Consider the following 27,746-nt stretch of genomic DNA (forward strand, 5'->3'; position numbering starts at 1 on the left):
AAACAAGTTATGCTTAGCATAACTAAATCTAATTTGGGAATCTCGAGCTCATTCATTACGGCTCTACACGTAAAAAAATTTAATGTTGTTTATTATTAATATTTCTAATACTTTTTTGCCAAAGCAGGCGCTTAATGACATGTATAAGAAAAAACTTATACATCGCATTAGTCACATACATTCGAAAACTTATAATTTTCATTAACTTATGAATGTTATTAGCTTTTTGATATGGGACCATTCATTAGGTGGCATAATGAAGAGTATAAGTATTTTCGAATGGTTTTTTGCCATAACATATAAGGTTATTTTTTTACGTGTAGGGAATTGTATGGACATTCTGGGTTAAACCCAATTGGATATCAGACGTAGTTGACTTGCTGGATCCTATAACTATAACATCTGCATCAAACTATTTTGAACTACACATAATTTGCAAGAACTCAAGTAACTTGAATGGACATGCTGAGTTGGTTTCGATTGCATTCCTGGCGTAGTTGACCTTGTGCACTAATTGATCTAAACTACAGAACAATTTGAAGACCCTCAATCTGCATCAAACCAATATGAAACGCAAGGACTTTAGGGGCTTGCAGGGACAAGCTAGATTGATTTTCGTCCAGGAACCTGCTGTTTGAAATCATGATTCTGCGGTATTCGACGTGTTAGCCAAGATCAGTACTTCCCAACATGCAATTAGGTTCAGGTTTCCCATAAAGGTTCCCCCAAACACACGCGACGCGACAGTCACGACGCGATTCTATCGCTTGGCGACAGCGATTCTGTCGCCGTTGGTATGGAAGCGTAAATCAAATATTGCTTGCAGCGACCCAACGATAGAATCGCGGCGACTAGTTGTCGCCGTCGCGGCGATGGAATCGCTTAGGTCTGGGGGAGCCTTAATACAAATTCCATATAAATGCTTGCACACTTTAGCAGTTCGCAGTTCGCACAAATTCGTAGGTGGTACAAGCCAAGACTATTGTATGAGAGTACAACTACTTTCATCCGTTACCACAGATATTGATTTGGGACTAATCACTAACTCTTAAATGGAAGCAATGTACTCTCCAATAGTCGAGATCTGTCCTGGCCACGTCCTTGCGAATGCTGAGGAATGGGAAGGATGGTTTGTTGGACACCTACTTAAGAAAGATGCAGAGAACACTACGACCTCTCATAGGTGCCACGGGAGGTTTTGGGATTGTGTGGAAGGTTATAACAGTAGGATTCGTTTTTTTGGTATAATGTGAAACACAGAAAGAACTAAGATAGAAATACAAAGTAGGAAAGGGACGAGCCTGGAATTGAACCCACGACCTACTGCTTATAAGGCAGAAGCGATAGCCACTAGACCACCGAGCTCGTCCCATATAAATGCGTGCACACTTGTTCATTTATTTAATAAAAATGATGAGATGAAATATGCAAAAAGTTCAGTAACAAGATGAATCATTACACAAATGTACCATGCGTCTCCATATGCTTTTATGCTTATATGCTGCTAAACAGTTTTCAAAATCCCTACCTATCGTTTTCTCTAAGAGGCCCATTTTCGCCTAAAACAAAACACTCTTGAGGACATTCAGATATCGTAATAACTTAGATTATCGTAGTAACTTATTGTTTTAACTTATCTGAACATGCAAACAAGCAAGTGACTTCAACGCTGTTAAAGCGATGATTCCCTTCATACTTTATGACCAAATAATCTCGGAATTTTTCCAATTAAACAACAAACGCCAGTAACCAGTCGATTATAGAGATCGAGAACTAAATGCAACACATCAGCATCGCGAAAACAAACTTTTTTTTTCTGATTTTGTCGTCCAGTTTTGCCAGATGTAGAACACGGGTTCGAGTTGAAGTTCAAAATAAACGTAGTCCCGATATTGCGTCTGGCTGGTCACAGCCGTATTTCATCTTCTTCGATGAAATACGGCTGTGCCCTGCGCGGTTTCATCGGTAGGACAAGAAAAACCAGATTAATTATTTTTTGAGCATCTTAGGGGAAATTTACACAATAATAAGATTCTACAATTCTCCCATTTACTTCTACTGTGTTAAACTTGTTTGAATCAACAAATACTTTTTTTTCCTGTTTGAAAACTTTTTCAGTATTGTAACTAGAAGCAATCCTTGCCCAGCACCAATGCACACCAATGAGACCCCTCCCCCTCTTAAATGCCACATGGTCGGCGTACACGCCAAATTACCATGACCAAGAAAATACTCAAATACTTTATTTGAACACATCCACTCCATTATAGTTTTACACACAAGTAAGGCTAAACTTTCTTAGTTATTAATGGAATTCGCGTAGATTACTGCGGGGGAACCATTCTTCACCATTCCCGTGGTTATGTCCAAGGACGTTTTTGAACTCTTCAATGCGATACATATTTCATCCCTCGCTCACACCTATATCAGAGAACGGTTCATGCCAGAAGAGACTCAGCGTGCCGGTTTTTATTATACCTACCTCCAGCCTTCCCGTTGGCGTTGTCGAAAGATATTTTAGTTGCTGTCGTCGCTGTCCGGAACATCTTTTGCTGGCGAGGATAGGGTGCTAAATGTCAATGAAGGAAAAATACATACGATTTGACTGTTCTGTACCGAACATGTTTCGGACAGCAGAACGAAGGGGACCGAAGGGACAATCTTTATTTTGTAACTAAAATATATTTTGTGTTGGCGTAAACGTAGTAGGCGTCAAGCGGGCAAATTTCTAAGGAAATTATACCGGTTACAATTCTATCAAGCCTACGCTGAAAATGCATATTTTTCAACAAAAAAAAATATTGATCAGTTTCAACAGCGAAGATGGATGAGGGATATATCTCCTGTCAGAGCTAATAAAACTTATGAAAATTGCTCTATTTTCGGAGTTATGCGAGAAACTGGCCAAATTAAGAACATGGCCAAAACTGATACTGTTACCCTACCTATCATTAGGAAAACTACAATCGTTTTGGTATAATTTTATTTCTATGGGACTGTTATATCAGCACTTGAAATGTGTGCGTTCGCAGCAAATCTGTTATCGATATGAGAATATACGAAAGCTCAGTTTTAGTTTGAGCGTGCATGAACACACATCTCGCTATTCTATCTTAGTTATCCAAAATCGTTAAGTATAATATACACGGGTATTTCAGGGACATGATACATATTACACTACCTGGGTGTTTCTTTGATGAAACCCCTTTTTTACTCGAAGAAAAACGAAGTTTTTGGTTAATGAATAACGCGGCGTAAATAAATTGAAATAGTTTCTATATAGACATCGCATCGTTTCAGAAAGAATAGTAGCAATGAATAATTGTAATTAACCATCACAAAAGAAAAAACTTTTCCCTGTGCTAAACTACCGGACGGCACGATTGGCAGTATCGCTCACTCCCTCATTAGAATAATATCATGAAACGATGAACTTGCGCCCATCTTTGCATGCACGATCGCTATTTCACACTATGCTATTCAAATGAAAACGCATTCGCATCGAAGGGACGTCATCATGTTAATTAAATGTATATATGCATCTATTTGTCAGTAACCGACAAATTGAAGAAGCTTAATTTGCATAAATTTCAATAATTGAAGTTTTGCTTACAACCTTTAAACAAAACGTTTGTATGTCTACTATTCTAACAAGATCCTCCCTTCAACCAAAGCAACTCCTACAGGTAATTAATAAGGTAATTTTCACTAAAGAATTAAAGTTGTTTAACATCTTACTTATGGCTATATGGAACTAGTAAAACTAGATCCATCGGTCATATGTGCGATCTTAGTAACGATTAAGTTATAAAGGGCATTTAGAATTACTTACTTCATTCCTTGTAGGTATATTGTGAATACGATCGATATTGAGTATAGTTGTAATTCCGAACGAACAACCTTGAACAGTTAAATCAACCTCTTTGAAGCTCAAACCACGGTATTTTACATTTTCCACAATTTCGAATATTGAAAAGATTATTCTACTATACATATCTTTTTACTAACCGCCATGGATATTATTCTTGAAGGGTCGTTCAAATATATAAGGTGAGCTTTTTTACGACGTTGAGGCGGTAGTGTTACGCATGGGTGATCTACACAGGATGCAGCATTAGAACAATGAGGTATAAAAGCGTTGAAATGTGAGATATATCAATCAAATAGCCTCATCTTTGTTCAGTACAGATTTAATTTATTTACAATTCTAGTTATATTGAACTTGACACTCGAACATCTTGTTTCACTTAAAACATACAAACAGCCCTGCTACAAGACAGCCTTCTGTATCGATTACGAATTAAACATTGTTTTGCTTCATTATTATGAAGGATTTCAAAGGCAAAGGTTGAGTCTGCATTTCGAAACACGAGATATGTTCAGCACATTATCTCCATTTGTTCGTGATAACAAATATAACTCTTGTGTCGTGTTAAATCTCACCGCCTTCGCTTGTACGAAGACGATGGTCGCTTTGGCTTCGATTGGCTTTGGGTGTCCCTTCGCAGTGCCTCACTTGGCGACGGAGCCCGTCCTCCATATGGAAGCAGATCAATATTTTGGATGTGAGCCCTCACGGAAGCTCCCGGAGCCAGCCCCACATACCAATCACCGACGTTTTTGATAATGGTAGAATCCTTTGAAAAATCTCGCCAATCTTTCTTTCGATCTTCTTCCAACTTCTTACGGTCGTAGCTAACTTCTGGGTAGTTGGTGAAATCGTTGGAGTTAAACGCGCCTGGAGCTGACTCATCAAAGTTTGGATAACCAGAACCGGAGGGGCCTGATGGTCCACTGGAGATGCTAATGTCGAACGGACCCGATAGCGGTGGGTCTTCTGTTGGTTCATAGTCGTACTTGGGAGGCACGAGACCAATTATGCTGCCATCTTGTGGTTTGCCTCCATAGTCGGAATCTTCATCGGGGAATCGTACCTTGCCATCATTGGGGTCTGGACGATCGGTGCTAGAGGGAACCTTGTTTGGTGGTGTGGTTGGTCGTTTTCGATCGAAGTCATCATCGAACGCCGGTCCTGTTGGACGACCGCTTTCATAGCCGTCTTGGTCAGGTTTCGTTCCATCATATCCACTTCCCGTTGGTCTTGATCCGTCGAACCCAGGACCGGTTGGACGTGCTCCATCAAAACCAGCGGCGGTTGGTCGAGACCCACTACCTGGTCGATCACCTCCCCCACTAGGGAAGGATGCAGGGCCAGAAGGGCTAGCATTGTAGCTCGGATTGTTGTTATCCGGTACATCGCTCTGTTCTACGTGACTTATGCCAAAGTTGGTGGCAGGTGAGGCGAGTAGGTGGCTACCGGCCCCTGTTGTACTTTGAACTACCTTGTAGCCAATCCCTGCTCCAGCTATGTACTGCACCGTTCGTTGTATTCCTTTGTCATCCAAGTATGAGTATGAACCACGAGTGATACCATCCGGGCCAGTCGTTTCGGATCGACGTTGATCGGGCCCAACCGAAAGCAACCTAAAACGGGATGTAATTTTTCATTCAGTTCTCAAACAATGCACATTACAACTACTTATACTGCCCGGATCCACTCGGTCCACTTTCGAATGCAACTTTTCCTCGCACCTGTTTGTGCGTTTTATAGAGAGGGCTCTCGTACGCTATCGTGTTGGGTGCATCCGGGACCGGATTGGCTACCTCGAAACCGGTACCCGATCCCGCCGAGTATCGAACCGAGTGCTGTTCGCCAACATCATCCACGTAAGTGTAGAGCCCATTAACCCGTCCGTTGGCATCGGAACCCTCGCGGCGCTGGTAGTTGCGAGTCTTGAACTGGAAATCGTAACTGGGGTCATCGTACGGATCGGCTTGAGGGTCCTCTGGGGTGCCGATCGGACCTCGGGGGACTTGCGATAGGTTTTGTTTTCGGTGAATTTTAGGACCACGTGCTCGAAATCTAAGAGATGGATGAAAAATTGAAAACAAAATATTACAGCAATATATTCATACGATGAAAGAACTTTTAAGTAGAAAATATGCTTGTTTAGTGAGGTAAAATTTTCCATTCACTGAGATTAAAAAGAGGGCCGTCCACAACCATGACGTTAGACAAGAAGATTCACGCTTCGATTGTGTGCTGTTCAAAAGATGATCTTCCTTTCTCCCTTTCATCCTCTATCGTTTCATACTTCTTCGTGCCCTAGCGAACGGCTTTCATTGTGATGATTTTCAATTATCTTTCGATTATTCACTCCCTCATACTTTGAGTAGAACTGACCGATAAAGCCGATAAACAAATCATTCATCACAATCACGGTCATAAAATCTGTTTCAATTTTCTGATATTTTTTTTGCTAACCTAAACAGTTTATCTAGAAAACAAATTAGTTCTTCAGGAAGAAATTTATTTTTTTATAGTTTTATTATAACATTTTCCCTATTGATTAAGTGAACAAACAAAAATTTTCACAAATCGATCATTCCATTATCGAATTATAATGGAAACTTCGAGTTATCAACCAACCAGGATTGTTAGATTTTCTAACAATTCTGTATAAAGTATTTTCTAACAGTTCTGTATAAGAACCTTACAAAACCTGTATAAGAACTGGGCATCCCAAGTAACAATTTTAAGATTTCATGGATTTATTTACAGTTTTATCACAGCTTTGTTCAATGCTGCAAGATGAACTTTAATTACGCGCTCATAGTTAACTTCAAAACCATTATAAAATGTGCAATAAAACCACAAATGTCAAATGCTTGATAGGCTACCAATCTTAAAAACTGTCATGAGGCCAAATATTTTGATCTTAATTTTATCTTACAAATAACCTTCATAAATCTTCGTAGTTTTCAATTGATTTATAATGGTATTGTACTAGAGCTTTATGTTTATATCAAAATCCATGAACTATGGAATATCAGATGACAATAAATACATACTTTCAGTGATGATGTTACTCCTTATAATTTTTATTCAAAATAATGAAATCATCTCAAACGTGGAGAAAGATAATATTCCATTCCATTTCATTCCTACAACAATTTCCATTCCACTACTAGTTCTGAACAAAATATTCCCTAGGTTATACTTATTACATAGTACTGTATATGTTAGTATTTTTCTAATGCAATTATTGCTTTCATTCATATTCACCCGTATTCTTGTTTATGGACATCCAATACATTCAAAAGAATCTGATTCGTTCTAATCATTATCCCATTTGATTTTGTAGGCTATAAAGGGCATTAAGTCAAATTAAGCATACAATAGTATGGATGTAGTTGTCATTAGGATTTTTGTATCTTGTTATCATACCGACCCTGAATAAATATTACGTTTTCAATATATCCCACATTTGGGACATTTTCGCTTATGCTTATATTCGAACAAATTTTCATTTAAACATTTGGTATACCTAAACACAGGGAACTGATCCTGGAAACTTTCAGATAATGTACTGCTATCTTATACCGCTGTATTGCGGAAGCCCATATTCGCCATATGATGTGCAACAATCAATTTTGTCCATAAGTTCATACGAAAACCGCCCATAGTGTAATGATAGCCATATTAATAATATGAAATAATTCTTATATTTGCTAGAATATTAAGCGAAATTTGTTAATAAATGTTAATACCGTCACATTATGCAATGTTTTCGATAATTTAGAGTACCTAAAATGTCTTGACGCGGAATTAAATTCAAATAGTCAAAAAAACGTGATGATTTGATATTCTCTGATATTCCACCGCCGTAAATAAAAATATTTTAATGGCGCACTTAAACATTCTGTTTTTGTTACCTGTTTTCACCAGAAATTTGAACGGCACGAAAATTTGATGCACGCAAACGAATTTCTGAGCATTTAATTTTACGATGATCAAAAATTGTTTTATTTCCGTATCCATGATTGTGTGTTACTTTTTTTCATTCAGACATTTTGTCATTTCTAGCATCTGGCTCCACGGAAAAAAAGAATTTCTTATTTTTTGACAGTGGTTTTATGGTAGTCTTATTACCAGACTTGAACTTGCTTTGAAGACGTTCTCAAGAATGGGCCACTTGGTCATAACTTACTCTTGTAGCGGTATTCAAGAGGTTGACATGGAGTTTTTTGTTTTGTTGTTAGTCTTGTAAATTTACTCTCCAAAACAGCTACTAGAGTATGATAAAACTTAAAATGTAACTTGGGATATGCCAGATTCTTATACAAATGTTGTATTAGACCTTACAATTTTCCAAGCATTTCTAGCAATAGGTATTTGTTGTGAGATCACACTTTTTGTATAATAATCTAACAATTTCACATATGTCTAGTTCTTATACTGGTTCTGGTTGGTTCTTATACAGAATTATTAGAAAATCTAACAGTCGCTGATCGGGTGTATTGTATATGTACAGATGATCAAGATTTGTAAATTCCATACAAAACGAAAAAACATTTCATAGAAAAGATTAAATTTAGATTTTTTTTCAGTTTCATAGTAAGTAGAAGAAGAAAACGAATATAAATTAGCAAAAAGGGCTGTCGATTCTTGCGTGATGCGCGGTCGTAAAAATGCCAAGCATAGAGTGGGGCGTCATGGTAATTTTTCCATATCAATGGTTTTTCGAAGCCATTCTGGGTCCTGAACAACTGTGCAGAATTTGGGACTGATTGGTTGCTTCCTCGCTTTCCGCATCGCGTTTGAAGTTTGTATGGAAATTAGTATGGGAGAACGTATATTTTTGCATTTCTACTACTAGAGGTTTCAGTTCATCGTAAACCAAGTGGCACATTGCGTTAAAGTATAACCCAAAGGATGCCGAAAAACTTTGCTGAAGAAGGCACGTTGCTGGATCGTCCACGAAAAAAGTTATTAGGCTTTGAACATTGAGTGTTCAAACCAAATGCAAAAAATCATTTGTTCTGCCAGCACTGCCGTATTACGTAGACCAATAATTTAACTGAGTGTTATTTCAAAATAATTGATCTTATAGGGCTGTAGAGCTAATGGGTGCTATCCGGAATTATTTCACAAAGAAAAAAATCCGACAAGAAGGAAGAAGGGTTTTGCTCTTCGATAACCATAGGTTGTCCGGTAGTGCTGGCAGAAATATTGATTTCATGCATATGGTTTGAACAAATAACATAAACGTAAACAACGTAATAACATTTTTTGTAGACCTTTCGGCATCACGTGATTGATGATAAATTGAAGTCGCTAAGAGCAAAAATGTAAAAAAGTGCGTTTTCCCATACTAATCTCCATGTAAATTAAAATCGCGATGCGGCATACGAGGTTGCAGCCTATCGAGCCTATATTTTGCATAGTTGGGTCCCAAAACGATTCAGAAAAACCTTGATCTCACTTGATCGGACGAAGTTTGCGTTTTTTCATACAACTGCGCCCCATTATAAATTATATATATATAGTAACTTTTTACCATCTTCTTCTTCTTCTTCTTATTGGCATTATATCCCCACACTGGGACAGAGCCGCCTCGCAGCTTAGTGTTCATTGAGCACTTCCACAGTTATTAACTGCGAGGTTTCTAAGCCAGGTTACCATTTTTGCATTCGTATATCATGAGGCTAGCACGATGATACTTTTATGCCCAGGGAAGTCGAAACAATTTCCAATCCGAAAATTGCCTGGACCGGCACCGGGAATCGAACCCAGTCACCCTCAGCATGGTCTTGCTTTGTAGCCGCGCGTCTTACCGCACGGCTAAGGAGGGCCCCTAACTTTTTACCATAGAACAATCTATTTTGACGTGAATTTTTCGAAAACTTTCACACACTTCGAACTTTGTTCGGAAAATCATTGAAAACAACATCAAGTCCATTTGTCCCATTGCTCAATTGTTTAGATCTTCCAAACTTAGTCTGTTCCAGTGGCTAATAGGGGCGATCTGAAATATTGTCATTTTAGGCCACATAATCACTTCAACCAGATCACTCCCATAGATAAAGCATGGAGAGACATATGTCAATCGCAGTAGTCATTTACGATATCATGCACTGAGCGGGACTGGTATGCGTAGAAACCACCAAACAAGCCACCATAAAATTGAGTTTACTGTGGCGTAATATTCTTAAAATTTGTATCGGTAGAACGTCATTTCCTCAATTGTCTTTTTTTGATTTTCTTAAAAGCATGCGTTGAGCGGCAGAAAATAAGCTAAAGACCCAAGGTTAATAAGATGTTGTAGAGAAAAAGATTAGAGATTGAGAGAGAGTTTGGAGAGGACGAACGTAAAACAAAAAAAAGTGTTCTTCGATCACTAAGGAAGTCCAACAAGTCTGTCTGGCCTGTCCATCAAAGTCGTTAGTTCGCCAAAGTCCGTCCAAGGTCGTCTAGTCCGTCAAGCTGTGATGTTCTGGTGTTCGAAGTCCGGATCCGTCACAACAAGTTCGTCCAGTCCGTCTATTCCATCCAGTCCGTCCAGTCCGTCCACTCCGTCTATTCCATCCAGTCCGTCCAGTCCGTTAGTTCATCAAACTCGTTATTCAAGCATTCATTATGTGTGAAAATCCGGATCGTCAGTCTAAGTCGTTGAGTTAGTCCCACCAAGTCCGCCCAATTGCCACGTCATGGAAGACAGCGGTCACCACAGATGTTAGTTCTGATACTTACATCGATTAACGCTATAAAATTTGACGATTGATGAATTAAACTTGTTAACATTGTGAGAAATCTAACTAAATAACTCACAATCCTTGATCTTTAATATGCACGTTTTAAATCTAGATAAGATCATTCATTAATTTGAAATGGCCATTATTTTTTAGTGTAGCAAAGTTCTGCCAACCACAGATGATTGCTCTCCATGCCTGAACATGAACTTACGCACAGATTGCACCATACAAAATACGAACAAAATAAGACACAAAACTCTGTAAATTGAGACATAGTTTTCGCCACTAAAGTGGTGCTGCGATATACTGCATAGAATGCACATATACACGCATGACCATATTATGATATTTCAAAAATATGTGCCTACATTCATTACTTTTTATTTTTATTCCTTTATTTATTTGGTAGGCACTCTGTGTTATTTAACCGCTACTGTGCCGTGATCTACTGTGGTATTCTGCTGCCAGAATCCACACAGAATCTATTTTTAGATTTTCCATTATTCATTGTTGTTGTCGTTGCTGGTCCATCTCACCGTGAGTCCATTGTGTCCATTTGTCCGTGTCGTGAATTCAATGATCGTTGCGCATTGTTCGGTTACCATTTATCCGGGTACGTTGGAGGAATGCCTCCGAGAAGAACAATTTGGCAGTCGTCATCAGGCAGTCGTAACTGCAAGGGCGCTCCCCAATACGCCACCGTATAAGGCGACTGACGAAGGTTTTGGTGGAGGGGCTGGGAATCGAACCCATGACCATTCGCTTGTAAGGCGAACGTGTAGCCAACTACGCTACGGGACCCCCCAACATTCATTACTATAATCGCGAAATATTGAAAAAAAAAATTTGAATGGAACATACTGTTCAACCAGAAACGCTCGTCAAGTATTCCAATAACAAAGCGAAACAGGCAACATAATTGAATTCCCACATACATTTAACTTTGGGAACATTGTAATCGAAACGATTGTTTAACGATGACAGCGCGCACTTTTCGGTGCAGTTTTGTGGTCTTGCAATTTTTCAGCGGACCCTAACCTTTACCATGATTTAATCCACTATCCAAGTTCATTGCCACATTTGCCAGAAGAGCAGATTCGAGGAGAAACACCTTTTACTTTTATTGACTCTATCATACGAACAAACACTTACCCTCGTGGACCAGCAGTGTAGACAGTTTCCTCGACGCGGCCCGTATCCGGTTGGCGGCTTCCGAATCGGCCCCTGACGATGGTTTTCGGATTTCCACTGGCCGTGTGGTAGTGCCCTCCGACATCGGAGTTTTTTAAACTGAAATGATGAACGAGGATTTCAAATTGATGTGTTTTGATCAAGATAATGTTGTTTCGATGATGTTTGTGGAACCATTGAATCATGGCAGTAGTACGCATATTTCTTATACTTTCTAAAAAATCATAGTGATAACTTACAGCGTCATCATGAAAAGTTATATTTAGAATATTACGAGCGACAACTTATTTTTAAACTCTTTAGTGGTTTATAACCTTATTTGAATGTCCTCGCGAATAAACCTCACTACATCAATGACCCGAGATAATGCTTTTTATTATGAATCATATATTTTAACTTAAATGATTATTTGAACAGAATTATTTCTGCTTAAGTTATTCAACTAAATTTCAATTGGATGATTTTGGATACTATAGCAGTTTATCATTTAATAATTTCAATTATGAATAATTAAAAAAACATTTTAATAAATTTTATAAAGAAATCATTCATATGTATAAACACTATGGCATATGGTAAATGCTGTGTAATACGTAAGAATAGAACACACTCCATTTTGTGCGTCTAACCTCTTTCCAACTCTTTTCGGTGCCCACAGTCCGGGGTACAACGGCAACAGATCAGGTAGGGCATAAAGGACAACTTTTGGGAAGTAGGATGTTTGAACGTGAAAACTTTGGAATGAGGCCGCACGTGTTGACGCCGTAAGACGTGTACTACAAGCGGTGGATCTCCACGGGAGACTCTAAGGAGTTTTAACGGGAAGCTAGAGTTTTCACCAGAAATTTTCCGCGGGAAATTTTTCAAAATAAGAAAAAAAAATCGATTTCAATGGAAATTGTTAGGAGTTTTCATAGGAAATTTATTCTAATTGGCACGAGATTTTTTTTAAATTGCCATGGAAAGTTCTTCGGAATTTTCCAGAATTTCCACAGGGTGACTACTACCTGGAAAACCTGGAAAAATGCTGGAATTATCAGAGAATTTCTGACACAATTAAATTCAAACATGAAAAAAAAAATAACAAATTTAAGAATTGAACACGTATGGATCGTTGTCCCGATCTAAGGACAAAAAACGTTTATCCAGCCTCAAAGAAATTTCTGAATAATTCCCGAAGCAATACCTAAAGAGAGCTACGCATTTATTCGGGAAATCAAATAGGTTTTGCTTATAAAATCTTCTGAGAATTCGCTCGGAAATTCTTCATGAATGTATTAAAAAATATATAATAATAAAGGATTTCAGAGCAGTTCCTGGAAGAACTTTCGAAGAAATTTCTGGATCAATTTTCAAAAGAATTTTCGGATGGTTTTACAAAGGATACACGTGTCCTAGGAATTATAAGCGTAATTTTCTAAATTATTTCTGGGGGAATTGGAATATCGAATGGATTTTCTAAGGAATTCCCAGAAGAATTTTCAAAGAATTTCTAAAGGTATTCTCGAACTAATTCTCAAAAAAAAAATCTAAGAATTCCTCAGAAGGATTCTAAAATGAATTTATGAATAGATTCCCGAAGGAATTTTGAAATCAATTTCTATGGAAATTTTAAAAGAATTTCCGAATGTTCAAAGGAATTTGTAGAAAAAAAAACTCTCTAGAAATGACCGAAAATATTTCCGGAGAAGTTACTGGAGGAATTCTTCAAAACAAATACCGAAAATAATCTCCTCTAGGAATTATAGAACTAATTCCCAAAGAAATTCCTGAGAGAATTCATTAAAATTTCCAAAGAAATTCGTAAAGAAATTTCCGAAGGAACCTCCAAACCTCCAGAACAATTCCTTAAGGTGTTTTCTAAAGTTTTCGTATATAAATTCCCAAGGATTTAAAAAAAATCCGAAGCATTTTTCGAATGTATTTCCAATAGAGCATAAGTACTAAAACGCTGGTTATTAAAATTGTTTTGCCATTTAAAATTATTGGCTTCAATAAGCTTAACTTGGCATATGATGTCTATCATGTTGTATTGTATGATTGGTTGCATCAACAATATCGGTTTGACACTTCTTCTTCTTCTTTTTCTTCTTCGATGGCTCTTCATTCCAACTGGAACTTGGCCTGCCTTTCAACTTAGTATTCTATTAGCATTTCCTCAGTTATTAGTTGAAAGCTTTTTCTATGCCCGCTATTGCATGAGTATGTATCTTGTGTGGCAAGTACAATGGATACACTATGCCCAGGGTTTCGAGAATGTATCCAAGCCGAAAATATCCTAGACCGGACCGAGAATCGAACTCGCCATCTCCAGATTGGCAATCCTACGCCTTTGCTCACAAGGCTATTGGAGACCCTTTCGGTTTGACACTTATATCACAGACAAACAGACGTAACAGCTTGAACATTTTTCTGAAAAATCCATAGCCCAACTTCTCTACCACCATCTTGCGAGCATGTTACACGAAACAATGTTTCGTAAGACATTGTCACCAGAAGGCGCTGGAGTGAAATGTCAAACTCGAAGGATTACGACGCTAGCGCCTCTAGTTGTGAAACTCGCAATCAATCAAATTCAAATTGATCGTTGAAGTGATGGTCGATGGTAATTTCTCTAGTGTTACGTCTGTTTGTCTGTGCTTATATTACCGGTTTTTTGGCTGCTATGTTTTAGCACAATACTGCCCCCACTCGCATAACAGTACCTTTTAACTTTTCGTCACTTTTGAGTTCTCGCGTGATTTTTTAAAACGTCGTAAGTCCAAAAGATAGGCTCTCTTTGTTTACTTTCTCTTTCGATTATTACAAAGCCATACTAACATTACCTCGGATTTTTTAACAGGGATCTGAAAAGAATTGCTTTGTCTAGCGTGTTGAGGTGAAAACATTTCAATAAATGCAAAACTAGCTTAGATATTAGTGAAAGAGAGCGTAATGAAAGAGAGTCTCTCATTTGGACTTACGACGTTTTCAAAAACCACGCAAGAGTTAACCCAAAGAATAGGGTTCATTTCTTATGTACTTCCATAAATCATAATAAAAACTGCGATTTTGTATGCCCATGAGTGAAAAAAATACCAAGTCATAGTCCCATATTGAAAGTACCCGCTTAACAGACCCACTAAGAATTTACATGAACTAATTGCTCAAAACTGAACAATGTTTCGATCAAACTAAATCGCTTTACGGTAATCCAGCAAATGATGGACATCTTAGCAAAATTTCAGAAAGATACGATGATGTTTCAATTTATTAGATTTTTTTAAAGTTTCATATGGAAGATGCGATTTGGAACTTCAATAGCTGTTATCTCAGTATAGGACTATTATGTGAGTGGGGGCAGAATAGATGTTGGTCACATGAACTGGAGCGACATTAGCAGTTTTATACTTTTTCATCATCTGTATTTCCGAACGAATTTCTAAAGGAATTCCTTAAAACATTTTCGAGGAATCTGATATACGAGCCAGCCGTGTGCTGAAAATCTCATTAATAATGACATTAAAATTTCCGAGGAATGTGCTAAAGGAACTCGTAAAAGAATTTTCCAAGCAATCGTCAAATGATTTTCTGATGGAATATTCGTATGAAGTTCGGAAGGAATTCTCGAAAAAAGTCCCAAACAAATTTCCGGAACAATTCTTGAAGAAGTTTACTAAAGTTCCTCTAAAGAAATTACTAATTGAAATCAATCGAATTTTCGAAGAAATTTTAAAAGAATATCTGCAAAAATCTCCAAAGTATTTTACGAAGAATAACTAAAGGACTTTTTTTTATGCAATTCTGGAGGAAGTTCCGAAGGAATTCCTGAGGGAAATTTTTTCGAAGCAATTCTTAGAATGTCTCTTTGAAGGAATTTTCAATTTCATTTCCTGGAGGAATTTTCAAAGGAATACCTGAAGGAATTTTTGATTGAATGATTGAAGCAATTTCTGGATGAACTAATTTACGAGTCAGGGCCATAAAGCAAAACCATGCAGAAGGTGGCTAGTTTCGATTCCCGATCAGGTCTAGGAAATTTTCCGGTTGGATTTTTTTTTACCTCCCTGGGCATATAGGGGAAACCGCTAAATGTTGAACGGCAAATTTTGCCGCCTATTGTTGAACTCCCATAAGAAATGCACGGACGTTCAACAATAGGCGAAGAAATGAGCCGTTCAACATTTGGCGAATTACCCTAAATGTATCATAGTGTTTCGATTATCTTGCTGCAAAAATCTGTATATGGCAAGTTTGTTTTTACCTCAAAATTAATGCAGAGTACCTGAAAAAAAACTGGAAAAATTAGGGAATTTTGTTTTTACAGTTGAGTAGACACCTTGTTCCACCAAAATTCAGAATTTGTAAGTGACATTTTTGAATTTTCACGAAAAATGTTCAGTATTTCTCGCTTAACTTTTCAAAAGGTCCTAAGTAACATTTTTTCATGATTTAATCTGAATAATGCAATCAATATATTTCATGTTAATCTGTTGCTTGCAATTCTCAAATTAAATCATGAAAAAAATGTTACTTAGGACCTTTTGAAAAGTTGAGCGAGATTTCAACGAAAATTTTTCCGGAAGAATTTTGGATTTCTTTGGAGGTTCTTTGTATTGTCCATAAGACATTCTTGAAAAGTTCCATTGGAAAACATTTAAAACAGGAAAGGGTCGTCGACCAAATAACATTTTCGACCAAATAACTTTGGGCTAGATGGTCAAATGATGTGCTTGGTCAAACTACATATTCGGCCTAACAACTTTCGGCCTTGTGACTTTCGGCCAAATTACTTTCTGCCAAACGACAAAAATTCTATTTTAGCGAGAAATTCTTCGGAATTCCCACTCACAGTTTTTCTTAGTTTTTACGAAGAGGTTTTCGGAATATCAACGGTAATTCTCAAGAAAATCATTGGTATTTTCACGAAAAACTCTCTGGGGTTCCAACGTGATAATGTGGGGATCATTCGGGAAATTCTATGGAAATTCGACTGAATCTTCGAAATTTCCACGGAAAATTCTGCGGACTTCTTCAAATTTGAATCGGCGTGGAAAAATATAGATCAGCGCACGGAGAAAACAATATGGTAGAATCAACCGGATTCTGCTTCGAATCAACTATATTTTTGCATTGATTTATGAATAACAATATTTATTGTTGATACAATCACAAATAGGATTGAATCAACCATACGCGATAGTTGATTCAATTCTCGAATATATTTGTTTCAACCATGCTTTCCAGCTGTCACTGTCAAATAATACATCAGAAAATAACAATATTCATGGTTGTTTTTTACATTCAAAAACGCTGTGAAACTACTTTATCGACAATATGATGACAACAACAAAATAGGAAAAAGTGACAGAAGCAGAATCGAACTAGTTACATGGGGAGTGAGAGTCATCCACTTTACCTCTGCACCGTGCTTACTTCATATAGACAGGATGATCTACGTAGATCAGTTTATACAGATTTTCCAAATCATGAAATGGTTGTCAAAAGAACGATATTATTATTGTTTCAATCATGCGATGCAAGATTGAAACAACAATAATATTCGATTAAATGAAGCATGTGAACATGCTGAAACAACAACATTGAAGCTCACTTGTCATAAGACGAGTTTATACCATCCCATTGAATTCCACCATTGAAGATTGAAACGGCAATATTCGCGTTGTTTGATGCAACAATCGGAATAGTTGTTTCAATTTTGCAAGATTCTTCTGCGTGCGGCGTGACAAAATTTTAAACGGCGGCGCGCTGATGCAAAAATGCCGGCGTGCCAAAAACGGTCGGCGGCGGCGGCGTGGCACGGCGGCGCACACATCTACCCACGCGCACTCTTGCTCCACTTTACTCTAATTGTGGCACAATTGAGATATCACGTCATTAAATAGGTGTACGGATTTCGATTCAAGAGGAGACGGGTAGTCGGATTATGCTTGAATGATGCCAAATGTAACAAATAAATGAAGCACACTAAGTTTTTCTTTTTCGAGCTCGGCAAAATCGGGCACCGCTGTAGCTCAGTACATTTAAAAACTAAAATTCATCAAAAAATTTATCGTATATCGCACCAACCGAAACGTCACTTTTACTGATATCTCGGCAGAAATGAAGGTTGCTGAAACTCGGAGGTGCCCACCTCGGGAAAAAGTGCCGAAATCTCGGCGAAAAAAATTAAGTGTGTGTGTGTTTGTGTCTATTCTATTTCCACTTACGATCAGAAAATCAAAACTTTGTCTTCAGAACCAATTTTTGATTTACAAAAGTATGCTGTGCCAAAATGGACTAGTTGCTGCAATACAATACCATAAAGAAAACACTTCATGTTCAGAGGACACGTTAGCTCACTACTGCTATCTACTCAATTGATTGCGGAAATTCTTACAGACGCAACTGATTGGCTCTTTCTCGCTGCAAAGAAATTAGAAAACAACAAGGCCAGTAAACGTCAAAATTTATGAAGAACGAAAGAGAAAGAGATGTTTCCGTGCAGTGCCCTATTCCCATTAGAGCTGCGTTTTATATAAAAATGATACTCAGTTATATAAATTTTCCCATGAGTAAAGTTATGTGTGTCGTGTGTCGCGACATCTCCAAACGATTGCCAATTGCATTCCAAACGTTAGATACATTTGAATCAACGATTGCGAATGTTTACACACGTATTTTTGCCTTTCTCGTATACTAAGTATACGTAAAGGCAATATGATCACTTCAAAACCAAACTTTTGATAGCAGGCTCGGAGACCCATAGTGTTATATACCAATCGACTCAGCTCTACAATTTGAGGTGATGTCTGTTTATGTGTATGTATGTATGTATATGTGTGTGTGTTTGTGTGTAATGTGTATGTGTACAAAATTTTGTAGACACACTTTTTGGAACTTAGCATTGGTCGAATTACTCGCAACAAGTTCCATACGACAGGGGATCCTGTCCCATTGTTTGCTATTGAAAATTGGCCAGATTGGACTATGGGATCAGAAGTTATGCCAAATTACTGTTTTGCACAAAACACGCTAAAAAGCACTCACTCATGTTTCTTTTATTTTTTTCGCACGAGAAAGGCACCAACACCGCTAAGTGGATTAATCAGAGTTTTTTTTTAATCTATTGCATTTATTTGACAGGCTCAGGCGTGTGTAACACTTAACGGAGCCGAAACTCTTTATGATATTTACAAACTAAATCATTATTATTAACAGCTAGTAAGGTAAGATACTCGTGGCGAATCAATGTTAGATTGTGTAGTTTCAGGATGGACAGGGTTGGGATTTAGGTTTGAGGTATTTCAGCTGCCCATCCGGGTGTTTAAAGATTTAACTTCAATAATGTATATATAATAATGTGTTGCAGCGTAGCGTTGATACACACGTATTGGATTAATACTCTGTGTTAATACTCACTAATAACCAATTCTGTAAGTATTGAACTGTTTATGCCTTGTAACGTTTTTTACGCGGTTTTTGAGATTTACGCGGATTTCGGAATTTACGCGTTTGTGCCTTTCTCGTATATTAAGTATACGTAAATGCTATATGATCACTCCAAAAACAAACTTTTTATATAAGGCCCGGAGCCCCATAGTGTTATATACCAAAATACTATTTTTAAAGACTATTTTTTAAAATGCTACTAAACACCAAGCATTTATATGCAAAACGATGATATGGCCATAGCAAAACATCTTCTAGGAATCATGAAAACAGTCCAAGGTTGTTCTACATAGGTAGTATGAAGTCCTTCAGCCATTTTGAATCACTTAGCATGTGGCTATTTTTCATCACTGATAGTATCACACATAGTAAATTATTATCCATTTATTTTGATTTTCTCATCAAAGGTTCCATAAACATATCCTGCTAAACATTCTTCCATTAAAAAACACTAAGATTACCCAAAACTAAATGATCCATCTGAGTTGATGTGGTTGAAATCTGACTGGTCTGATTGTACGCAGAGAACGCTCATAAACACAACACTGAACACTAGTAACAGCTTCATCGTCCTTAGCAAATGTCCTTCTGAAGGATGCACTATTAAAGTATTCACTGAAATCTTGTTGACAGTCCTTTATTTCGAATCGGTTTCTAACACATTACAAGGATATTGTCCATTCACTCGCGATAATTCGCGAATGTTTGATTCTCGTTACACGTGCGTTCGCAATTTTCCACCCCGCCGGTCAAAATTCAACTTAAAACTGATCCGAACCGGCACCCACTAACATCTTTTTATACATTTTCCCATCGTTGATGCTAATTTTCCTGCTCATATTTTCACAGCCCGAGTTTCGTGCTGCGGCTAGTGCGTTCCGGCCGACCTAAGTCTATTATATTTTTGAAGATTTTAGATTAAAACAAAACGCTTCTCCGCGCTCTCGCTAGTTCGAGGCACATTGCCGCCTGTCATGGTCTCTGACTTTAACCACTGTGTCTCCCGGCGGCCACACACACCCCCAGCACCGATTCTAGCACCCAAAGCGATGAAGTGGATGATGACGATACCGGTGGCAAGGAGAAGACCTCTCGAGATTCCATGCTACTGGATCATCTTGTGTCGGCTCATTGTGGGCTTATGACGCGTTTTGTGTGTCAGATCATAGCGGCAGAATCGGAGGCAGCGTGCTCGCCCACAACCTAGAACAATGGAAGGAGGTGAAAAATTCTTTGATTTTAATCTAGTCAGATGGCCGACAGAAAAAATGTAAAGTGCTTGGAATGATTTGCTTTATATGTATAATGTTGCTTACTATATTTTGTTATAGTAAGTATAGTACATACTAATAACAGTCGCAACTATAAAAAAAATTGATGTTTAGTTTGATATTATGGGCTTTCGATAACCCGTAGTGGACCTTACATTTATTTAAAAAAACAGATTAATCTACCTAGCGGTGATGATACCTTTCTCGCTCATCATAAAATGTATCGCGAAAAGATAGAGAAGTCAAAACAGCAATTAATAGCGATGGATCGCATTATTACCATCATATTCGATTGCATGCATTTATTTCACAGTTATAAATCAATTAATGGCTTGGCGCTGAATAAATATCGACAGTACAAGTTTTTAATTTTTATATAGACTTCCAAAAGATTTGACAGACATTAACACCACTGTAACTTGTAGTACAAGTTACAAGTCTTGTACAAATAATCAATCAGAAGTGCAAATGCGCTCTGTTTTGAAAGAAGCCAGAAATAGTGCTTTATCAATTAATAAGCAGTATGTGGCAGTATCTTGATGTCATAGTTCACCTATTATATTAGGGGTATTTACTTACCGGCGTAGGTTGCTGCGTATCGGTTTATGGAAATGTGTCATAGGCGATTTGAAATATGTTCTTGTGATTGAGTGTGAAACATTTCTATAAACAGATACGCAGCAACCTGCGCTGTTAAGTGAATACCCCTATTATATCTAGTTATAAAGCTTGTTATCTGAACAGAATATTAGCATCATTATTACTGTCCTCACCTTTTAGAAAACCAAGAAAGTTTAAACGAAAAGAGACAAGAATTGAAAATGTTTCACTACTGGGTGAAAATAAACGATACGATCAACGTTGGCGTTGCCGTTTATTCAACGTTCTTCGTTTACGTTGGCGTTGATTTGTGGATCTTTGAAAAGTTTACATTAACGGCATTAATCGTTAATTAACGTAACATTTAGTGTACGAGAAAGGATAAAACTCAAGCCCATATTGCGATCGAGCCGATCAATTTGCCGTAAGCAAATCGGTCAGCTTAAGTACCCGAAAAATGAGTGAATTTTGCGATCGGGCCGATTTTAAATAGAAATCAACGGGATAAGAATCCCCGTCGAATACAACGCGTCACGAGCAAATCGGTTAAGTTAAGTTTCCCGAAAAATGGTTATTTCAAATAGAAAACAACGGTACAGGATTCCCCGTCGAATGCAGCTTGTCGCGAGCAAATCGGTTAAGGTTAAGAGCACGAAAAATGAGTGAGCTTTTCGGTCGGTTTTTACGTATAAAAAAATTTTTTTGTGCACATACATTCACACGCGCATACACACATACATACACACATGGGCTGCGAAATGGTGAGTTGACATCTGGGAAGGAGCGACCTACACAGCTCTGGTCCTCACAAGTTCCAATCTCGCGCTTCCACGGGTCTTCCGATGACAATTGACCGCCAGCTAAGGGTTGCGTACTTAGCTGGTAGGGGCACTGTTGTCCTTCTGACATCAGCTAGAGTGAGTGGGTGCGACCAAAGGGACCATCGTCCCAAACCCCTAATCCCAAGGCGTTAAGCGACCCGTGCCGAGGGGATGCATGGCCAGGGGGTGAAATAATAAGCTAGGCCTTTAACGGACCCAGTGGGGCACCTGGGCACTCTCCACAGTAATTTTTCCTTTACCGCGTCATGCTGGCTCTGGCGTGGTGGACCTCTTTTCCCGAGCAACTCGTGGGACCAAAATGGAAAACCAAGTCAATTCTTCAATTAGTGGTAGTAGTGTAGGCGTCAACCCCTTCGCAAGAGGTGGGTTGTTCAGGTCGCCGCCTAGGAGGCCAGAGGCAATAGTCGGCAGCTCAGTGCGCAGCGCCAGCGTGGGTCACTTAACCATCTCCCAGGTTCCGCCGGTAGAGGTTATAGATGGCCCATGGCTTGTGAAGGCGATGAACCGCAAACGCGATGGGCTTTCGGCCTTCGAGGTGGCGACGGAACAGCGGACGCCATCATCGACTTTGCGTCATCGAAGCATAATATCAGTAAGGACCTCAAGAGGAGCTTGCTGAAACTTCGAAAGTCGATGCTGAACGCCAGGCTGGAGAGGGCGGTCGGGACGGCCAAGTGTAAACCCGTGAAATCCGTTGAGTCGACTAGACTGAGGCCCAAGGATTCGCGGACTCGGCCAAGGTCGAATCGACCGAGGGCGTGCCAGCGAAGACGGTGGTGCCAAAGTCTACCCATACTGAGGCTCAAGTATTTGCGGGCACGTCGGGGGTGACTGCTCCAACGGAGCAGACACAAAAACAGGGGAGAAGTCTCCAGGGGATGAGCTTCCTGGGGGCCGCTCCAAAACGCGAAGGGTTACTACCCCGAACAAGGGTAGTGAGGCTAGGAAGCTGAACCCCGGCCAGGTACCTCCAAAACGAACCCTGTAAAGATGGTGTTTGCTTTCGATCCGTCAGGTTCAAGAAGGCGTGGAGCGCAGTGAGCGAGGTGGACTACTTCGAACCGTGCATTGTGGCGTCAAATTGTTGATTCAGTGTTAGATGTAAGCTAAACAAATGAAATGAAATAGCGATCGTGTGTCGCTCAAAGCACATACGCCCAGCAGGAGTGCCATCCGGCACATCAAGATTAATACCAGTAAGATCCTGGTTATGATTTCCTGGTCACGGCAAACGACATTGGACGAATCTCGATTTATGGATAGAATTAGGCGTCTATGGGCTGACGGTCGTGCTATTCTGCTTCCTGAGTAAAGAAAGCATGACTTGGAAACAAACATCGAAAACAACGTTTTCGCAAGAGGTGGGAAGCTGCAGAAAGAGAGCCGAAGCAGATACAGCAGTTGAGCAGGTACCAAAGAGCCTCCTAATTACTCGCACTGAAAAACAAAGAAGGGACTCGTCGGAGAGCAGGATGTCACTCAGCAAACAATTCTGTTCGTACAACTCATTTACAATCCAGTTAAGTGGATACTTATTCGGTAAAAAAAGATCATATAAAATGCAATGATTCCATACAAATTTGGAGGCCGTATACGTACATCCGGAATTCATTTTCTTGTTTATATTATTTCATATGAACTTAAAAGATCCTTTATACAACTTCGTTCTTAACTATAGTTATCGTTTTTTTATGACTTCGTATGTATCAATTCATAACTCAACATTAACAACTTATGCTTTTTTCAGCAATATAAGGCAAATTGGACGACTGAGGCAAAAAAATCCACTGATCCATAATGAATTCTTATAATGTTTTTCAAAGTTCTTTTCTAATTATTCTGCATTTACAAATTTCGAAATATCGGACATGCCCAGATACGATTCAAAGATTTTCGAGATGTCAGTCTTCCAACAATCCTCAAAGCCACATGAACACATACATTGCGAACAAAAAATTGCACATCGCTTTATAAAGTGTGGTTTAGTAACTCAATCTGATTTCAAATGACATCATTTATAAAGCTTTTTTACTGCTTCATATATGATTCATATATGATAACCTTTATGTAATTTGATTCGGATATTTATTTCATTCTTTATGATTTTTTTCTAATTGGTTCCCAAAAATCGCATGGACTTTTGTTTTTTTAGCGCGGAACAACTCCGCGCACATTATTGTGCTTTGAATAAGTTTAGTAATGTCTACATGACAATTTCTTTTCAACGGAAAACACACCAATCATAGAATACACCATTCTACTTGATGTTAATTATATGATTCAAAATGATTCGGAATAACTTCATTTACTACTTTATTTAAGTAAGCAGTTAAATAACTTCATCTTGACATCCAATAAACTCATATATAATTTCGTCATGAAGATCATAATAAAATCACAAATTCGTATCTGTATATGATTAACTTTATATTGCATTCTATATGATTCTAACTCCATCTGGATATTTATATAATTTCAATTTGACATCCTTATACGACTGCTGGTTTGCAGGGCACGAAAAAGCAACGGAGCATGCAAGACTTTGCCAGCGTGCTGTAAAAACGCGTCAAGAGTGGTGACCACGGTGCCCCGGTAGACCGTTATTATAGAATAAAAATGTCCATCAAAACCAAGTACAGGGTTCGTTTCCTGTGGTGATTCTGCACCTCCGGACCAATTTTTAAAAAAATCCCTAGGAGGAATCTCGAGAAATCTTGATTTGAAGCTTTTAATTAAGAAATTTCAAAAGAATCTATATTTCAATTCAATAATATCTCCAAAATTCCTTCAAAGCTGTCCAAAAAGTGGTCCAAGTTGTTTTCAACCAGTTTGCATTTGTTGCCTTTGTTACAATTATAATTTTTTACAGCTGATTAAGCTCACCAAACTGACTTAGGTATGTTTTTTGTATGGCTTGAAGCCGTCTATGTTCAAGAATGCTACCTCTCGTTAAGAACAATTCATGAATTCACGTGGCTGCAGATTCTTTGTTGAATGCCATTCAGATTAAAGTTTGTATTTTTTATTGTATTCACAAATGTATTCGAGCATCAATCAAGATTGGAGTATATGAAAAAAAACAACAGCTTAAAGATTTGTTTAAAGTAGTGTAGTTGGTTAGCATTATATAACAGGTTAGATCTTCGTCAGATGCTGTAACAATTGAATTGACGGAGCTTTATCATATTCTGAGATTTCCCCGCAAAAGTATCATCGGACTAGTAATGACTCCAGTGAGCTCGGCATATAGAATGAGTTCTCGAGAACCAAGGAAAACATCAGGAAAAATGCACAAGAGAAAGAAAAAAAATCACAAGCTTTGTGCATATTCTTTTGGGTTTTCGATTACGACGAAGAAATATTTAATTTTTGAACTTTACACTTTAATAAAGAAACAAAATGAACCTTTGAATATCTCCGTCATTACACATCTAGTTCGGAATTGTTAATACGATTTTAAAGTTGCTCGAGAAGCGCCATGTTGAGTAAATTTATGGGTGAACCAAGTACAGATGAGGCATAAACAAATTGCATAGAGTTCACAGAATCCCGATATTTCGGATTACGTAATTACTCTGCTTAAACATTAACAATTTTCTAATTAATATTTCAATGAGCAGGTTCTGAATGATTTCGAAAAAGTGTACGCAAGATACAGCTCTTTGAAACTCGAGCAATTAATGGCTTTGCTAGCAGCTGGAAAAAAGCCGCAGCTTCCATTCACGTCAAAGTACCATATCTTGAATTATCATGTTTCAGAGTTCTGTAGAGGTACCGGAATAGGTTGTGGCTTACATATCAAACATGCTTTTTCTAGTCCGTTGATTAGAACTTTGTCGAGATTTGGCAGCAAAGATCGGTTAATAAGTGCTGTGATCGAGTATAACAGCTTCTAACTATTATTATTCTATACGAACTCTGGTCTTACTTCTCTCCATTATGAAAATTAAATTAAAAATAATTTTTACCATTAAGATTGAATTTTTTTGGCGATAACAGTCTTAATAAGTAGCAAATACTTTTTTGCTCCTACATCCGACGTTTCGTAGGAGCAAAAAAGTATTTGCTACTTATTAAGACTGCTATCGCCGAAAAAAATAAATCTTAATAGCAAAACTTCAGTCGTCAACTCCCAGATAGTTATTTTTTACCTTTCATTCTATTAAACATTGAAAGCAACACTTATACTAAACTCGAGCAAGTTGGCCATACAAAAACATACTTAAGTCGGTTAGGTAAGATAAGCGTGCTTAGGGCCATCTTTGGCGTTGTGCAAGAGAATGGTGTGTTGCGGCGAAGGATGAAACAAGAGCTCGCCCAGCTCTACGGCGAACCCAGTACCCAGAAGGTAGCTAAAGCTGGAAGGGTACGGTGGGCAGGGCATATTTCAAGAATGCCGGACAGCACCCCAAAAAGCTGGTGGTTACTTCCGACTGCCAGGTTCAAGAAGAATTAAAGGACATCTATCTAGGTGAATTAATCAGAGTTTTTGGTGATATTTTTTGATTCTTATATGGATTCTTTTGAAATTTCTTAACTAAAAACTTCAAATCAAGATTTCTCGAGATTCCTCCTAGGGATTTTTTTAAAAATTCGTCCAGAGGTGCAGAATTACCACAGGAATCGAGCCCTGTACTTGGTTTTGATGGACATTTTTATTTTATAATAACGGTCTACCGGGGCACCGGGTGACTGGTAGACCGTTGAAAGCCAGCGGGAGAAGAGGAAGAAGTAGAAGGAAAATGTGGAAAAGTGGAAGGAACAGAAGAAAAGAAGGGTGACGCCCGGATCGTCGTAGCGAGCGATAAAACTTCGAACGAAGCGATCCTGAGGAAGATGAGAGAGGACCCGGAGCTAAAAGACTTGGATGAGAAAGTGGTGAGAACTAGGCGTACTCAGAAGTGGGAGTTGTTGTTTGAGCTGAGCTCGGCCTTCCGGAAGCTCGTTGCCAATTCAGTGAAGGGAGAGATACACTGGCCTCACATTGCAAGCTGGGGGAAGTGCAGATGACGATTCAGCTTAGAAGTGCGAAGAAGCAGGATGAATTTTGTGCAGTGATGTCGACATTTTCGTCGACGAAGAAAAGTGACTGGTTTATAGACTCCGATGCCAGTGTGCACATGACCAGTAATCGCGAGTTTCTCGAAAATGTGAAACCTTCAAATGGAAGCGTTGTTGCTGCAAACGGGAATAGTATGCAAGTGATTGGTACGGGATCGACTATTTTGGAAACAATCTGTCAGAAGAAAGTATTCTGGTTCGTGATGCACAGCTGATTCCAGACGCCAGAATGCAAGCTGATCAATGGAAGCGGTGACACTGTGGCAACGGATAAGCACGAAAATGAACTGTTCAAGCTCGAACAACGGCAGCAAGATTCGGTTTGATTGGTCTGAAGGTGTGGCATTTGAACGAGAAAAGTGTTCGTAAGCTGGCTAATGGATTAGTGGACGGAGTTTCAATGGTCGGAACAAACGCAGGAGACTGCATTATGTGCCCAATGAAGGACTTAGGAAAGGGAAGCGGCTGTTTGGGAATCCGGATAAATCGTGAGAGGAGCGCTGTGGCGTTAGACCAGGATACGTAGGGTAAAGGATGTATTTTGGACCACCCTTACGGAGGCTCTTATTTTGGACCACCAAGAGGAATTTGCACTCAGTGGTCCAAAATATGAACCGTCGAACTGGTGGTCCAAAATACCTCCCTTACCCTATACCGAATCGTTTCGACATGCAAAGTTGCAAAAATGTTTCCACTCCGATGAACTCAAGTGTAAAGTTGACCAAGACGATGACCCCGCATTCAGCAGACGACG

At 38.7% G+C, this 27,746-nt stretch overlaps 1 protein-coding gene across 2 annotated transcripts; it reads right to left on the minus strand.

Moving 5' to 3' along the window:
- Positions 1 to 3,667: 3,667 nt before the first annotated feature.
- On the minus strand, positions 3,668 to 19,987 carry LOC134209658 (uncharacterized). Of its 2 annotated transcripts, none has more exons than XM_062685662.1 (4): positions 19,680 to 19,987; positions 11,749 to 11,886; positions 5,546 to 5,923; positions 3,668 to 5,484 (listed from the first exon to the last, which is right to left on the minus strand). In XM_062685662.1, the coding sequence occupies exons 1-4, from the start codon at positions 19,784 to 19,786 to the stop codon at positions 4,440 to 4,442; spliced, it is 1,668 nt and encodes a 555-aa protein (XP_062541646.1). In that variant the 5' UTR covers positions 19,787 to 19,987; the 3' UTR covers positions 3,668 to 4,439. The 2 variants fall into 2 exon arrangements, with proteins under 2 accessions (XP_062541646.1, XP_062541645.1); XM_062685661.1 differs by having other exon boundaries at positions 3,669 to 5,484; positions 5,540 to 5,923; positions 19,680 to 19,986.
- Between the last annotated feature and the right edge of the window lie 7,759 nt (positions 19,988 to 27,746).

The sequence above is a fragment of the Armigeres subalbatus genome, chromosome 2, assembly GCF_024139115.2.
Source record: "Armigeres subalbatus isolate Guangzhou_Male chromosome 2, GZ_Asu_2, whole genome shotgun sequence".
NCBI classification, from domain to species: domain Eukaryota; kingdom Metazoa; phylum Arthropoda; class Insecta; order Diptera; family Culicidae; genus Armigeres; species Armigeres subalbatus.